The sequence below is a fragment of the Eptatretus burgeri genome, chromosome 12 (assembly GCF_056783735.1).
Source record: "Eptatretus burgeri isolate ZD-2024b chromosome 12, Ebu_testis_v1, whole genome shotgun sequence".
Taxonomy (NCBI): domain Eukaryota; kingdom Metazoa; phylum Chordata; class Myxini; order Myxiniformes; family Myxinidae; genus Eptatretus; species Eptatretus burgeri.
Window position 1 is genome coordinate 48,674,744 of NC_140972.1, and position 17,738 is coordinate 48,692,481.

At 43.7% G+C, this 17,738-nt stretch overlaps 1 protein-coding gene across 3 annotated transcripts in view; it reads right to left on the bottom strand.

The window, feature by feature from the left end:
- Nucleotides 1-655: 655 nt before the first annotated feature.
- The window catches only part of LOC147015572 (zinc finger protein 609-like), a 68,415-nt gene continuing 51,332 nt past the window's right edge, over nt 656-17,738 (bottom strand). For 2 of the 3 annotated variants that reach the window (XM_085850438.1, XM_085850437.1), the window contains exons 3-11: nt 16,176-16,461; nt 8,414-8,501; nt 5,667-7,902; nt 4,211-4,579; nt 3,562-3,737; nt 3,091-3,332; nt 2,815-2,984; nt 2,388-2,565; nt 656-1,789 (exon numbers count right to left, since the gene is read on the bottom strand). In XM_085850438.1, coding sequence (XP_085706564.1) covers nt 1,740-1,789; nt 2,388-2,565; nt 2,815-2,984; nt 3,091-3,332; nt 3,562-3,737; nt 4,211-4,579; nt 5,667-7,902; nt 8,414-8,501; nt 16,176-16,461 — 3,795 coding nt within the window. In that variant the 3' untranslated portion in view covers nt 656-1,739. The remainder of the gene's footprint in view (nt 1,790-2,387; nt 2,566-2,814; nt 2,985-3,090; nt 3,333-3,561; nt 3,738-4,210; nt 4,580-5,666; nt 7,903-8,413; nt 8,502-16,175; nt 16,462-17,738) is intronic. The other variant, XM_085850439.1, reaches the window with a different exon arrangement.

Here is a 17,738-nt window from a genome sequence, read left to right on the forward strand (position 1 = left end):
GGAGTTATTGCTCCAAAGATGAGTTCGTTGGAGGCTCGAGTACGTTTGTTGAGAATGTTTGATTGCTTTACCCAAAAGCTGGGTACTTACTTGGTCTAGCCCAGAATTGAAAAAATTGGTACTTTTGCATTCTTTATTTATTTATTTTTCTTATTACTTTGTATGCACATTGTGGCTGCTGGTTGCAGCATTGCCGATAGCACGCCGATGCCCCCATTACCAGTAAGCTGGTACACATTTTGCCAACTTCAGTAGGATGGCAGGCTGAATTAACCCACACCTGATGTTATTTAACGACAAGACAGGGACTCAAACTCAAGACCCTAAGATCTTAAGCCACCACCTGAACCATTAAGCCAACACAAGGCTCTTCTTTTTCTTCATCAATTGTCAAAAGGTATTTTTTCTAAATGTTGATTCCTCCATTTAGGCTTTCAATCCATTCCATCTTGTGCTCTATCGGGTCCTCATAAATGCCTTGTACAAATTATTGTAGTTTGGGGGTGGGGGGGAGGGGCGAGGGAGAGGTGAGGATGTCCTTTTGTTTAATTTTCCCTGAGTTATCTACATTTTTCAGGTGCTTCTCAAAAAAGTGCTTCCTTCATCATAGCCTTGTGTAGCTGTCATCGTTGAACAGGACGCCACTAAATGTATCCCAGGTACAAAAGCCAAGTGGATTTTATTTTCGTTTCCTAAATATACAATGCATGTTGTATAAAATCTTTTCGTAGGTATCTTACAGCACATTAATGCATTAGGCACGCATACGTTGTACAAAATACAGAAACGCACAGATCACTCAGGAACTGGTTTGCTCACTCAGAGAGGCTGCAACAGGGCAGATCCAAGATATCAAAAGGCCAGTCTGTCCCTGGAGTGTGTGTGTGATTAAAAATCCATGCTATTACGAGGGTACTCTTTTTGCTGGCCATTCCTGATCCACCCGAGCTCTCAAGGCATAAAAAGAAAAATCCCACCTCACCCCGACACTGGAGCTTCAAGTTTTAGGAAACATGAGAGAAAGACGATCGGCTGTTCCGTAACCTGACTGAGAAAACCCGTTTGACATCCCCCCCCCCCCCGAACCCACCCCCGAATTGCCCCTTGAGGAAAGGAATGCATTACCTACAACTATATGTTTTCCCAAATCACAGCAGTCTGTACAAGAGGACATCACAAGATTAAAACCGAAAAGAGTATCACAGTTTTACAATGGAGGCTTCGGTGTCAGAGAGGCCTGTATGAGCCGCGGGCAGACGCGTGATGGGCTTTTTCTGAGCCGACCTCCACCAGGCTTTCTTGTGCTCAAAGCTGCGCCAACGTTGCCATATTTTGCAAACATTCCCAAGTGCTGTACAGATGTGTCGGCAGCGCACAAGAAAGGGGCTCGGAGATCGAGTTAGTGCCACTGTTGTACCTTTAGAGGTCGGAGTGCATAGTGGGGAAGGTGTTTGGACTCCACGGTGCACGGAATTGTCGACAAACCTCCAACAAGATTCAGAAACAACGAAACAAAACAATGGTGGCTTTGGGAACGGCATGCAAAATGCAAAGACAATTAACGAGTAGTACAAAGGGGATAAGTGGCTTAAATGCTATTGCAAGCCATTGAGATTGGCTGCATGGCTTGATCGCAAACAAGTCCAGTGTGTTTTCTTGCTAAGGCTGCCTTGCTGGTGAAGTGTGGCGCAACCAAAAAGCATGATGTGCACATCAGCTTCGGCTCTTGGCATTCATGGTCAGGGTGGAGGGAAGGCAGGTGAAGCTTGAACAGTGGCTGTGGGGAGGCCTGCGATTGAGTCACAAGTACATGAAGACTTTAAATCTCTGATCAATATTTGTATTCAGTTGTGTAGCATTTCACTTAACTACGGTTGGAAGCCCATGTTGATAGAGTTATATGTTACTGTCTCAACATATATAAACAATTAAAGTAGCCAATCCTTCACTCACTACGTGAGATTGTGGCCGGAGTAGTAGCCCGCTCAATGCAAAGCAAATGTGATTAGATGGCTGAGCATTCTCTCAAAAGGAAGTGTCTTACATTGCAGTGCCCTCTGTCAGTGTCATCAATTTACTTTTAGTGGGATGCGATTCCATCAGGAATGAAAAACACGACAAAATGAGCTCTCATGCTTACTTTTTAAATAAAATCACCATCAACAACAAAAAAACCAACAACACAAGTTGAGAAGTTCTAGCAGTATTGTAAATGAAAACTTGGGACCGGTGCTATGAAAGGAGTTATGGACAGTCATATAGCAATAGTTAACCTCACAAATCAAAGTGATCATTATCATAAAAGCATAACGGATCATTATATGAGGTTGGCTTTTGACATAAGTTGTCAAAAAAATTTGCAGGTTGGTCTGCAGCTGTGTGGGTACCTGGGTAGCGGCCATACTGCGCTGACAGCAGTGGAAATCCGAGACCGAGACCAACATGCGACTGGTGATGTGGATGGAGGGCTCGTGGAGGTGAGCAACGTTCCACTGAGCAGCGCTCTGTCACTCCACGCTCCCTCTCGCCACCTTTATCCAGTTCAAGTGGTGCTCGCTCACCCACCTGGTTGCAAATGATTGTACATTTTAAACAAGGCCCTCAACTGCCATCCAAATCTCCGTCTCTCTCTCTCCCTCCACCCCCCGCCCCCACAACCCTCCCCAACACCTTTTAGAAAATTTTCGAACTCGCGTCATATTACAGGGCAAGCTGTATTCAAACACTTCACCCAAAGCACTGCTTTTGCCTGGAAATTCCTTGCACCACACACATCAGTGAAACCTCTGGATCATTAACTGCCGAGCTTCTCACCGCGGGCGAACGGCTGCAGAACTGCTTTGCGTGCTGATGAAGAAGATCCAGAGCCTTGGTCTCTGAACCAGGCTTTCCCAGACCCGGGCTTATGGGTACCTTGTCCGGCTCATCACGTCCTGCCAGCTTGCCATATCCCATGTAGGGGAAGCCAGGTGAGTAATATGGTGCTGTGGAGAGAAAGCATTTGGGATATTGACGAGATTGAACAAACAAATTATCAGAGAGAGACACGAGACATGCTGAAAGACCATATCGCCGCTGGCATCACGATACCTTGATAGCCATGAAGTAGCATGGATGCAGGCAGGCCACGATAGGCTGGATGTCCCTGCTCGTACACATGTGCGTAACCGTATGGCGTGGCAGGCACGTACTGCACATAAGCGGCATGCTCTGGACTTAAAAGCATACTAGAGCGGGGATCCCGTGCTGCTGCTGCCGCCGCTGCGGTTCGGCGGTTTTGTTCCTCAGGAAGCGTGCATGGAATGCAAGGATCATGACGGCGGTAGTCCCGGCTGAGAACGCAGGAAGATTTTTTTTAAATATGAAAATGGAGGGTCGGAGGTGTTGCATCGTGGAGAGGGGTGAACAAAAAGTAAGAAGGTGAAAAAAAAAATGAACAATGTGAGCGCAATGGATTAATCTTTTGGATATCGATCAATGCAAGAACATCATGACTATGACCAGCTGTTATGAAAACTTTGCCACTTTAATAAAAATAACATTGGGAAAGTTGATGCTCACCTGCCAGCCGGATGAGGTAGCAGGAATGAAAGGTCACGACAAGGGTCCTCACGGGAGACCAACCGTTCGACATCGCGCCGTGGTCCTTCCGACTCCTTGTCATTACTACGAACTGGCTCGGATAAGCGGCCCTCGTGTGGTGAGGCCAATGGCCTCGATTTGGAACTGGGTGTGGGCTAGAAAATACAAGAGAAGGAATAACAAAACAATGAATCAATCAAAATGGGTTGGAGGACAAAAGTTGGGGGAAAGGGAGGGGGAAGGGGACAACAAAATTAAAAAATAATGAGCCATTGAAAAACTGAAAGCACCACTAAATCATATAATTCCCCCGGTTGTATACATTCATGGTGCCTTGATTTTTGAACGACAGATTTGGACAACCAGCTTTTTACGAAGTCAAAGAGAGGGTAACAGTATGGCACAATGTTTAACAAATTGGTGATATAGTGGGGATGGGGGTTATGTGGAGGGTGCAAGAAATGATGATGATTGTATTTTCTACCCCAAATGCAAATGCGTCATCGTTTTTTGTTTTTCCCTCCAAGCTCCCTTTGCCAAGTTACTGCTAACTCTGCATTTATCAATACCAACACAAACAAAGGAAGCAAGTCTAAATTACGAACATCAATAACTTGATTATCCTTACCTGCTTGGGAAGCTCTGGTGTGGTCTGCTTTCCAGCGTCCATGACAACTTTTCCCTCCATACCAAGGTATCCAGCGACGTCACCCACCTTTCCTCCTCCGCTTCCCTCAGTAGCTTCGGCAGCCTGTGGGCCCAGAGCCTGCACCTTTGACCTCGCAGCCGATCCAGCTTTCCCGGATTCTGGACCCGATACTTCCTTGGGTTTTGCCTGAGATGGCAAGACGCGACTTCCGCTTCCACCTGTCGACGGTGCCCGAGAAACCGTGGCAGTGACGGGTGGCCTGGAATGGCCCAACATCGAACCATCACGGGCGGCACCATCCGGGAAAGGCTCACGCTTCCTGTCAGCATCCATGGGACTCGGTTGTCTCTGTGCAGAACGAGCACAAGCTTCATTGCTGTTTAATTCAGGTACACTAGCATATAAGACCCGTCACTTCGCTGACGGGGAAACCAATCTTTGCTGTGATGGCTAATCTATGGGGCAAGAACAAAAAAGGATTCCTTGGAGATCCTGCCCCCTGTGCAGGGATAGCCAGCGTTGCAAGCTGACGTGTGCAGTTTCAACACGTGTACCCATAAAAAAAAAACTGTCCTTTTTTGTTTTGTTTTGCATCACAAACCTTTTTGGGAGTTCCCTGAATCCACCGCCGTTGGTTTCATTGAAATCCGTTAATCCGTTCTCATGTTATAGCACGACAAACGAGCAGACACGGCTCCTTTTATAAAATAGATGCCGACGTGTTACATTTTAACTTGTTAAAATGTTTGAGTTGGCAAGAACAAACAAAAAAATTAAAATCTAAATAACATTACAACTTCAGTTTGGGAGCATTTGTAGCAACGTTAACTGTACTTGAGTAGAATATTTCAAAGGTGCCTCAAAAACTCTCAGAAACAACCCAAAATGTGTACACTCAAGTCTCGAAACAGGGCGATAAAACATTACACAGGTCTTGCAATGGGACGATAAAACACCTTCTCCATGTAAAAGTACAGTGCAAGGTATACCTCATAAAGCCGGCACATAGCTCAGAATGTAGTAGGCCATTGACGTAGTTGTCTAAGGGACTGGGTGTAATGAAAATCAGATCAAAATCAAAAAATGCAACTTTAGGTGTAGTGATAAAACGTGTAAGGTTTCCGTTTCTTGTGAAATGCCTCCTCTCTCATTGTCGGGGACATCAGTCTGGTTTTCAAGTTTGCATTTTCTTGCGTCGTTTGCATCTCCTATTGGCTCTTTGCCAGAGCCTGATCGATTAAAGTTGAGTGACCATTTTGAACAAGACAGCATATTTTGTATATACCTCCACTACACACATCTATTGAGCAGGAATTTTAGTTATTGACCTTGAAAAAAAAAATGAAATAAAAACTCACAGTTGATCCACATTTTCTTCATAACTTTTAGTCTATCCAATCACATAATAACATCAATCCTCCCTCTCACTACTCACTTGTGGATGCATCCCCCTTTCAGGAGTTGCACCAAGACGTTGCTGTTCTTGATAAAACCTCTCATAGTGATGCCTGTAGTGCTGTGATCCACTCAGTATGGGCTGATACCCTGGTTCCACGTAGCCCAGGCCTGGGATATAAGCGTAGTGTCCATAATAAAGCGCTTGTGATGTCCGCTGTTGGATCACAGACAGCTGCTGCTGCTGCTGCTGCTGTTGTTGTTGCTGCTGCTGTTGTTGTTGTTGTTGTTGTTGCTGAAGATGCAATGAATCAAAGTTTGTCTCTATTCTCCTTGTTCCCCTTTCTTCCTCCTCTGGTTCCAATTTGATCTTTACAAGATGTCCACCTGATTTTGCATCAGCGATTCGACCTTCTAATTTGGATGAAACCTCACGTTCTGTCACTGGACCCTCTGGCTCCCGGCACACATGCACTCGGCTGTCCCGATCCCTTTCTCTATGTGCCCCTATTTCTATTGATGCTCGCACTCTTGCTCTGCCACCATCCAAGCCTCCATCAGAACCAACGTCTGATATGTCTGAGTAAACTGCAGGACCAATATCTGTAGCAGTCGGAACAGCAGCCAAGATGGCTCCCCTCTCCAGCTCAGTCTTAACCGCGGGCGGTGGTGTACTCACTTGAGTCTCTGTAACGAACTTGCTGTCTCCACCTCCACTGTCCAGTGGCTTCAACTTGGGTTCTGGTAGTGGAGCCTGGCGCCCAGACCGTGGTGACAACTCCAAGCCGGTCGAACTGACTGCTCCACCTATGGATGGACTCGGCGTATTGTCAGAAAAGTTGTACACCTTGGCAGCCTCAGCTTTGAGGCAGCTGATATGCCCAGCATCTGGCATTTCAGGAATTCCATTCACCAACCCCTCAACTTTAGCCAAAAACCCACAACCCAAAGGCATGGCCTCCTTCTCTTCCTCAGGTTTGACACTGCTTGCTCTCTCGGCTGCCACCTCAGTCTTGGAACTCTCAGACTCCTTCGTGGACTCTCGCTTACGTTTTTCCTTTTTCTTTTTTTCCTTTGGAATAACAATTCCATTCCCCTCAAGTACATCATCCCCTGTGGTCTGAACTTTACCTTGCGGAGGTTTGAATGGTGACAGTGTTGGTGCCGATGGCTGGCACGTGACCGGTACCGACTGGCTTATCCGAGGGAGTCCTCCAGGTCCTGTAGATATCACTAATGGTGTCAGCTGCGGTGGAGCCGGTGCTGGTGCTATTGTCCGCACACCCTTCGGTTTTGGAGATGACTTTGCTTCAGCCTTCCCTTGCTTCCTGGGCCTGTCTGCATCAGCTGAGCAGCCCTCCATTTCAAGCTTGGGCATTTCACCAGCCTCAGAGTCTACAGGTAACTCGGAGGCTACTGTGATGTTCGGTATGACCGAAGGTGGCTCATCAGCTTCTTCCACGTCCTCAGGTTTTCTCCCAGATGCCTTACAGCTGCCCAGAAACTCAGCTGATTTTGCCAACTCTCCTGCACATTTGGAGTTTGGTGATGAAGCATCTCCCATGACTTTTACACAAACTGCTGCAATGGTATCAGGAGAGGATGTGCCAAAGGGTGGAGAGGGTGATAGGCCCATTTTGCGAAACTGTCCATCTGTGTCTGAACCTCTGTCTTCACTGTCACCTTCGTCCTCGGGCCGACTGTCCCCATCTGAATGTGCATGTGCTTGGTGGTAACGCAGACCATTGGCATTACGGTAGCGCTTACCACAGCGTGGGTGTGGGCAATCCAGAAATGTTGGTGAATCGGGTGCAGGAGGTTGTTGTCCTGCAGCAACGCTGACTGGTGGTTGACTTAATGCTAGGTTGCCTGCCATCGCCAGTGCTAGCCCTGCACGAGATCTTTTTGTCAGAAAGCGTCCCTCATCACCCACAGCATTGGCAGTGTTCGTTTCCATGTCAACCACTACCTTTCCAGCCTTTCGCTTCCCAGCACTTGAAGGACTTGACTTGCTTTCTTCGGGAGGAACCGAGGTACTAGTCTGCATCCCATTGATGCCACTGCGTCTTCGATTCCCATTTCCATTGCTCATAGGAGCTTTACCCTTGTTAGAACCATTACCACCAGAACCGCCAACTGCCATCCCACCGGTTGCACGACCATCGGAAGCGGCAACGCCAGTTTCTCCAACGGGTGTCCCGTTGCCCGTTCGGTTACGTTTACTTCGGTTACGATTGGCACGAATGTCAATGTCACTGGTGGGTGAATCGCAAAACCTGCAGGCAAAAAGTAAAAAAAATAAAAACTTGAGTAAACATCTCGATCAGGTTTTACTGGCAGATTATTGGTTCCAAGTTATGCACAAGCAGTGTCATCCTCCAACCTGGGTACTTCACTTTGCTAACATGCCATAAATCTCCCTTTTATTTTATTTCTAACAGCATCATGCAGAATAATCTTTGGAAATGCCACGAGGAGCTAATATTGCATTCCAACCTTTTGACAATAAAAGCTTGTATTTACCTGTCCACTTCCTTTAATGAAATGTGCTCATTACATAATTATTTGCTTTCGATGCAGAGCTTACTTAAAATAAGCATAAAGCAGGAAGAGGGGAGATAGATGGGAATAAAACATGATCACAATACTTAAACGTGAGCTCACAGAATTGCATGCAATTGCTGAGCGGGTGTTTTAGAGTCGTACTTCATTTGGAGAAGACAGCATTCCAGAGGATTGTGCGATTAAAAAAGAAAAGAAAAGAAGTAATGAGCAAGCAAAACGAACCTTGGAGGAGCCCAGTCATGTTGCGTGCAGTCAAGCAGAGTACCGACATACGTCTTGTTTCTCCACGTGACATTAACCACAAGGACACCTGCACACATACCAAAGCTCATTACGACAAAAGTTTTCAAAGCAACAACATGCAATAAATAAATAATAAATGGCAATTCTATATTAGGCATTTCATGATTACCAAAGAGTGAAGATAATGCAACCACATTTGAAAATACACACCATGCTGTCAGGGTTATCAATCTCTGCATCTGGGTGCTGAAAATTGATCAATACATTTCATTATCTGCTCGTTTCGTCAGTTAAATGTGAAGTCTGTGGACGACAATGACACCCAGCCTTTACGCAAGACGTACAGGTCAGGTTACCTCCCGTTAACCTCATTGTTGAACGATTCCACCAATTAAAAGCCTCTGAAAGACAGTTGGAGTAAAGGACATAGACAAGGGAGGTATGCAGGAATGGGACAGACAGGCGTATGTCCCAGGAGGAAGGTGACGAGGAGTGAGGGTGGGGATGGTGGGGGTGAGGTGGAGGAGAAGGACAGATTGGCTCTCTGACTAGCTGGCACACAATCAATTCCTGAATTAAGGTTTCGCACAGCCCTGCTGGAAAGCTACTGCACCATTACGATTCACTACTCGACTCTCAGTACTGTCATGAAAATGGCAGAGATTTAAAGAAAAGTCTTGGCCTTGTTTTTAAAAAGATAGACAAAAAGGTTATTTGGCTGACCACACCCATGACATGTCTACATCACAACTACTTAACTTGTACTCCCTATTCTTTTCTTCAGCAATCTAAGGCTTACGGAGAAGCTTATACACATGACACAATGCACAACAATGACATTAGTAAACAATAGACAAATTGTAAGTGGTATAGGGTATTTGAATCACAACGTCATGAGCTGTGCCGAGCTGGTAATGCCAAACAGGCAAACCCAAAGGTTTAATCCGCCAGGTTATACTTGCCAACCCAAAGTTTTAATCACGTAAACTATAGTCAAGACCTTTCTTATCCAAGGATGCAGACAGGAAGGCGTATTTAGCATTCCATCGGAATGACGACATGATTTTCAACTGAAGGTTTAATACCCCCTCCCGCCCTTCCACCCCACCCTTTATGGTTGTACTATTGCTGGAAAAGAAACTATTCACATGTATCAGCACCGACCTCCCACCGTGATTCAAAGAAAATGCTATTTCAACATCACGATGTAAAAATTCAGAGAAGAGAAGAAATAACGTAAAATTCAGAGGAAGTTTGACAAAATAATGGACGCAAAAGTATACACACAGACAAATAGATTGACATTGCTCTTTCAACAACCCCATGACACCTTGATTAGGTAAGTAGATGCAAATTAAACGGCTTAATAATTGATTAGCCAGAGAGTGCTGCATACATACGAGACAAGTCATCAAAGTGCAAAGAGTTCACTAACCTGGCACTGTATCAATGCAGGCAATTGTTGATAATTTTCCAAATGGTCACAGCAAATATTGAGCGACAGTAATTTTGCTATTTACGACGCCACAGCCTGTCTCATTGAGCAGCCTTGTGAAGCCTCGTCACACAGAGAGCAGCTTTGTGAATACAAGAGACAGAGTTGTTGCGATTGTATTTTTGACTTTGAGAACCAAAGGACCTCTCGTGAAAACCAGTAGTAGCCATCCTCAGAGAGCAATGTGGCCAATGATGAGCCTGATGAAGGATATAATTATGCAAGGCCGTTTATTATCTTCAAAAACATTATCTTAATTAACCCAAACACCCAATTTTCACTCTTGCACTTCCTTGGAGTTTTCTTAGTATGCATGCAAAGTTTTAGGCTCACAGGTTTTATGGTTTTGGAGTTATGGACGGACACACGCACACACATATTAGTATAGATTATACTTATCTCAAGAGTGTGCAGAGGGTAAGGTGTTTTATGAACTCCCTAGTTAACCTCCGCCATCTTCGAAGATGGATGGAGGTTACTGTTTTCACCCCTTTCTGTTTGTTTGTTTGTTTGTTTGTGAACAGTATTACGGAAAAACTCCTCGACGGATTTCGACAAAATTGGTGAGGGGGGGGGTTAGGTATGGTCCAAGGATAATGCCATTAAATTTTGGACTTGGTCCCCACCCCCCCCCCCCAAAAAAAATTGTTAGAGAAAAAATTTTTTTTTTTGCATTTCTACATGTTTTAAGTGATTTACAACCCCCCCCCAAAAAAATTGTTACCCACCCCAAAATTTTTTTTTTGCACTTCTACATGTTTTAAGTGATTTCCAACCCCCCCAGAAAAATTGTTAGAGAAAATTTTTTTTTTGCATTTCTACATGTTTTAAGTGATTTCCAACCCCCCAAAAAAATTACCCCCCAATTTTTTTTTGCATTTCTACATGTTTTAAGTGATTTCCAACCCCCCCCCAAAAAAAATTGTTAGAGAAAATTTTTTTATTGCATTTCTACATTTTTAAGTAATTTCCGACCCCCCCCCAAAAAAAATTGTTAGAGAAATTTTTTTTTGCATTTCTACATGTTTTAAGTGATTTCCAACCCCCCAAAAAAATGTACCCCCCAATTTTTTTTTGCACTTCTACATGTTTTAAGTGATTTCCAACCCCCGAGAAAAATTAAGAGAAAATTTTTTTTTTTTGCATTTCTACATGTTTTAAGTGATTTCCAACCCCCCCCAAAAAAAATTGTTAGAGAAATTTTTTTTTTGCATTTCTACATGTTTTAAGTGATTTCCACCCCCCTCCCCCAAAAAAAAATTTAGAGAAAATAATTTTTGCAACTTTTTTTTCAACAAAATTTCGATTTCTATTTTTTTTGCATTTCTACATGTTTTAAGTGATTTCCAACCCCCCCCCCCCCCCAAAAAAAAAATGGAGAAAAGAACTATAACTCTGTCAGCACTGTTGACATCATATTTAATGAATAAGATATAAGGTTCACTCGAGTGACCCAGCAATATTGGCGGTGCAGGTTTTGCACTCTCCCGAGTGCTCCCCCTCTAGTTGTTCTGGCTGTTGTTGTTTGTGTGTACTTTTATTTATTTTTCTATTGCTTCGAGAAGTATTATGACATATAATTTTGTGTCCTCCTCACATGTCCTTCTCAAAGGTTCCTGCTGTCATATAATAATAAAGGTTACCGTTGGAACTGCTACAAAAAGCTTGAGGTCCCGCTTCTTCTTCCTCAATCACAGAAAGAGGGCTTTTAAGACGGGCATCTTTATGCTTAAACAGAAACAAATTTTAGCTTTCCAACCAAGTAAATGAATTATTAGCTTTCCAACTGTACGATTTAAAAGAATTATTCAACGACAGCAAGAACCCTTTAGAATGAAGTGTGGCGACACACGGATGGACATTTCTCCTCTTACTGTTTGATTCGGAAAAATTCCGAGTGTGCATGAATAATAATGCTAAATAATTGAATTCATCGATCCCCAAACACAATCGAAGTGCAAGCAAAATGAAATAGCCAGCTTACCAATGGCTCCAAGAGAATGCCATCAAGAGATGTGTGCAGAAGAATGAATTGTAACAGAGAGATCGGGTAAATGACAGGCCTGAGGAAGTGTATAAAACAAACAAAACTCGAAGGGCACTCTTCGACGTCACCAGATAGGCCTCCGTCCACATTAGTACATCATTATACCATTCTGGTACCAAGTTTCATTTTAATCCCTGAACCCAGATTCAAAATATTAAATAATTCTTGCTGCCAGACCATGTGTTCGATCAGGTTGAAATTTGAAACATAAATTCCACATCACTACTAGATCATAATTTTGACATTTCACATCAATTGATGACTCGTTTCAAGAGAAAGAGTATTTTAAAAAGATTTTCGTTCAATTCGATATGGCTGCCAGACTATGTGACCTATTAATTATTTGTGAACACCCTGGTGTCCCCAAGGCTTGGGGAACATGTGTATGAAGTTTCCTCTCAATCTGTCAAGCCGTTCAGGAGAAGGAGATTTTTAAAGGTTTCTTTTTTAAAAAACACAAAAAAATCATAGCTGCCAAACCATGTGACCTATGACATCAAAGGTGAAGAACTTTTTGTTCCTCATGGATAGGCGATCATACCTGTAAAGTTTCACCTCAATCTGTTCAGCCATTTTGCAGAAGATTTTTGAAGGTTTTTGTCTTTAATTAAAATAAAAAATACCACTGGCAAACAATGTGACCATTGATGTCATCAACTTTTCCCCCCATACAATTTAGCCTTAGATGACCCTCAATAATTTTTATACTGATCGGATAAAGTGTTCGACATATGCAATTACAACGTCATAACGAAGCCACCGATGACATCATCCAAAAAAAAGGTCGCACTTGTTTCCCATGGGGAGTGCTTGCCCTGTGCCAAGTTTCAATTTTTTTCCATGGAGCGGTTTCAGTGATACAAAGGTCCAAAGTTTTTCCTTTTTTACAACATGGCTGCCATACCACGGGACCTATGAGGTCATAATTGTCATTAAAATATGCCACAAGAGTAGTTGCACCTATGGTGAAAATTTTGTGTCAATCGGATAAGTGATTGCAAAAAAAGAAAAAAAAGACAGATTAGCATGGATGGACGTACGAACAGACATACAGACAACCAAAAAACATAATGCTTCCGGCAACTTCATCAGTGGCGACTTGAATATGAAAAGGAAAGGAAAGAAAAAAACAAGCTTGACATATCTAAGAAAGCACTCATCGAGGTGTTCAATTTGAGGTACTACACAATGTGGTTCCTAAAACTTGAAAATTTGACCTTGGGGTCAAATATGTTTGACCTCAGGCGCTAACCATGAAGGTCAAGGCAAATCGCCACCAAAAACTAATCAGCTGAGCGCCAGACCATATACTACATTCCCATAAAGTTTGGAGACAATTCAATTAAAATTACTCAAAAAATAAGGGTTTCGTCGACTCCCCTGATTTGCGACAAAGTGACCTTGACCTTTGACCTTCAAAATTTTATGCGCTGAAAGGGACCTCTATAGGCCTCTGATATGCGAAGTTACAAAAATTTCCAATGATAACTGTGCTCTGCAGAATTTTTTATACGTGATTACAGACAAACAAAAAAAAACAAAAAAAACCATACAAGCTGACTAACATATCTTGCAAAAACTTCGTTTTGGCAAGATAAAAACACCTGTTTGAGAAGATAAATAATCAGTTCCTCCATAACCAAAGGCATCATGTGATAAGCAGCGGTCTCCTCTGACTTGAGCCCAAAAGTGAATGTGATGCGTGTGCAGCCGGGGTTATGAGCTTTCACTTCCCCTATATGTTCATGATGTCTCGTCCATCACCTGGACAATGCGGAAGTGTTGACGTCACACAGAAGTGACAAGATGAGTCGCATTTCCTTTGTCGAACTTACCTTGTGCTCGTAAATATACAAGACAAGAATGCACGTACAAACAACAAACAACCTGTTTCCTTCTATCATCTGTTTGTGGCAACTCCCTCAATATACAGTCAACCCGATTTGCCCTTTCACTTTCAATAAACGACCTTCTCTTCCAGTGATATCCCTTTTTCCAACCACACATATGGCCTATCGTTCACATGTTCACACCAATTTCTACATTCACACTTCTTCCTTCACTCAAAGGATTGCTTTTGCAAGTCCCTAACACCCATGAGTAAAACAACAAAGACAAAAAAACCAATGAGTGGGAATGGAAAAACCATGCAATGACTTCGGAAACTACACAAGTAAATAGCGAATAGAAATAAATAATGAGGAAAAGCTGCTGCCGCTGACCACATACCGCAACACCTCCTCCTCCTCCTCCTCCTACTCCTCTACAACTACTCACATCTCTGGCCCTTGCCCCCACTCAATCAGCTAAAAACTGACCCCACCCACACCGTTGTCCCCTCTCCTCTTACCTCTACAGCCGTTAATCTCTTTCACCCTCTCAACTATTAATTCTCTTGCCTCTAAGTGCACCGGCTTTTCCACGGATCTGACATACGTCAGAACCGCAATAGCACAAAGCAATCTATGCACACAGCTCACGGAAAATCCACTGCAGAGTGTTCTCAGTAGGCACACAGTAGAGATGGTTAGCAAGAAATGGTTTATCAAGCCTTGGGAAATGATCCAGTGGGTGACCGTGACAATGAAGGTCGTAAATCTGCAGCCTGCCGCTGTGGCCATTAATTTCTTCACTTTCCATGCTCATTCCCACCGAGCCCACCCACACCGTTGCTCCCTCCGACCCCACCCACACCTTTACACAAACACACACACACACTTCGTTTTTTTCACACACAACTGTTCCTAACAATTCTTATCATACACGAAGACACAAAACAACAAATAAATAAATCAATGAAATAGAAGTAACACGCACGCACGCACACACACACACACACACACACACACACACACACACTCACTCACACACACACACACTCACACGCACACACACACCATGTTTTTGTGACACACAACTGTTCCAAACAATTCTTATCATACTCAAAGACACAAAACAGCAAATAAATAAATCAATAAAATAGAAGTAACACACACACACACACACACACACACACACACACACACACACACACACACACACACACACACCTCGTTTTTTTCACACACAACTGTTCCTAACAATTCTTATCATACACAAAGACACAAAACAACAAATAAATAAATCAATAAAATAGAAGTAACACGCACGCACGCACACACACACACACACACACACACACACACACACACACACACACACACACACACACACACACACACACACACACACACACACACACTTTCCTGACCGCAGGGTTCATCAGCTGGGCACCATTCTCCCTCGACGTTTTGATCCTTTCAGCCCAGAACCTCTCCAAACAGCAGATCCACATCAGTAGATTACCAACATCAATAGATCCATAACCTCAGTTGTGTTAATGCAGTCAGTCAACCCATACTTTTCACAAATACACAAGAATCAAATAAATACATAAAAAACATATAAATATTGAAGAAACAGTGTAGTGGATTACACACACACACACACACACACACACACACACACACACACACACACACACACACACACACACACACACACACACACACACACACACACACACACACACACACACACACACACACACACACACACACACACACACCAAAACAACTCCTTAAGAAAGAAAAACACAGGTCTTACAGCTGCTTCCATGTTACAAAATTATGGGGAAAATAAACATGACCGGTCTCCCAAGTTATTAGCACGTATACCAGTCGACGTAGTCCAGGGTCCATGCAGTACCAAATAAATCTTTTCTTGGCGGATGAATAAAGACTTCTGTGCGAGGGAGCCATCGAAGGAACATCATTTGATTAGCCCGATAGGTGAGCTCAACCATCAGAAGCTTGCTATAACTAAGGAGCCAGTTGTTTTTTTTCGAAATGCTTTGTGAGCTCACCAGGGTTACCAAACCAAACACTACTGCAGTGTCGAAAAGATACCCTGAAATTTGCCACAAAGTCCTCAATTGTTTTTTTTAAACCAACCAAAAGTTTAGGAAAACTTTTCTGCGTTAATTGCATAGATTCAAAGTTCAAAGCTGGAGATGAGGATGGACGTCTTTGTAATTTTGGGGAGATGTTGGGGAAGAGTAGTTGAAAGAGGAAACCAATAACCGAAGAGCAGAACCAGGATTACAAAAGGAGGAACTACAATTCAATTTTTTTTGGCACAACCCCATCAGCATTCCTTACCTCCATCCGTCTCGTGCCAGACGATGCCTTCAAGGCTGACGGTGGTGCCTGGCTCGCAGGGCCCAAGGCACTCCGGCTGTGTCGCGGTACATACTTCACGCGTGTTTGTTCCCACCGAGCGCACGTGCTGGGCCATCCCTTCACCGGTAGGAGATCGTGGGAGCCCAGGTGCAGTGGATGCAGGTGGTAATGGTGCCAGGGAAGGCGAGGGCTGGAGTGCAAGCGTAGCAGGTGATGGGACAGCCGATTGGAGGAGAGTAGGCATAGTAGTGCTACCATGTTCCGTCTGAAGGCAAAAAGACAAATAATGCACCTCTGAGTAAACGTATGTAATGAAGGAGATGTGAGCCAGAAAACGGAGGCCTCGGTATGATGGACACAAATGTAAAATCGGAGATAACAAGACTGATTAAAAATAAAATAAAATAGTGCAAACCCCGTCCTCACCCCACCCCTCGCCAGACACAATCGACACATCATAAATTATGTCCAAGAAGCAATGACAGACAATACCGTATATTAATTTGCGGCAGAGAAAAGTGAAAAAAACAAAACATTTTGACATTATTTAATAATTTTTGAACATGCTATTCATGAACATACATGAAGAGCTATTCCACCCAAATCACACACAGACATACAAACAGGGGAAACATCAAAATATGCAGACACCAAGCAACATAGGAGTTAACTTCAAACACACAACAACCGTTGTCCTCGAGGGATGTAACTTCTTGCAGCCCTCAGGGTGATGGTGACGCCATCTCGTGACGTCACTTTTCTATCCACAGTATGCCATGCAATTAAGGAGAAATCTCCCCACACACCACATGGGATGTCAAACCCATGTGGTTTATCTGCACTTTATCCTCTACGTGATGAGCATCCAGCTATCAGGAAGCAGCACGTCCCATTTTTAGTCTTTAGTCTGACTCAGCCAGGGTCGAAATCGAACCGCTGCCCTCCCAGAATCAGAGCAACACCTCAACACCTCCAAAGTGTTTGTTCGATGGAAGGGGATTGTAATTCATTTTTTGAAATTTTCACACATCATTCCGATCTTGGGTCATTTCCACATTTGATATACCAGTACACTCTTTACAGAGCATTGGTGTTGCTAAAACAGTTTCTTGGAAAGGGTTGGACCGAGTGGTTTGGCATTGCCTTCCCAGCGTTGTTTATCCATGCTCTATCCTGTCAAATGCTGAACGTCAAGCAAGGAAGCAGCGTATTCCATTTTTAGCTCACGTGGACTTCAGTCAGGTGAACCTATGCGATCGAGCAGTGTCCGTAGTTGAGCGAGTCAGTCCGTCAGTCAGTCAGTAAACATTTCAGTCGTTATCGCTTGAACCAAACACGATTTTGATGAAACTTGGCCACAGGCTTCATATCTGATGCCTAACAAAGGTGTATTGACTGCATCAAAATATGCATTCATTAAGGGGGTCTATGAGGGGGGGGGGTGGAGTTGACCTTCATCACCAATGAGGTACCAATGTTTTTTCACAATATTAAAATCAATCAGGGTCTTAGGGGGTGTGCGGGGGGGGGGGGGTATGAGTG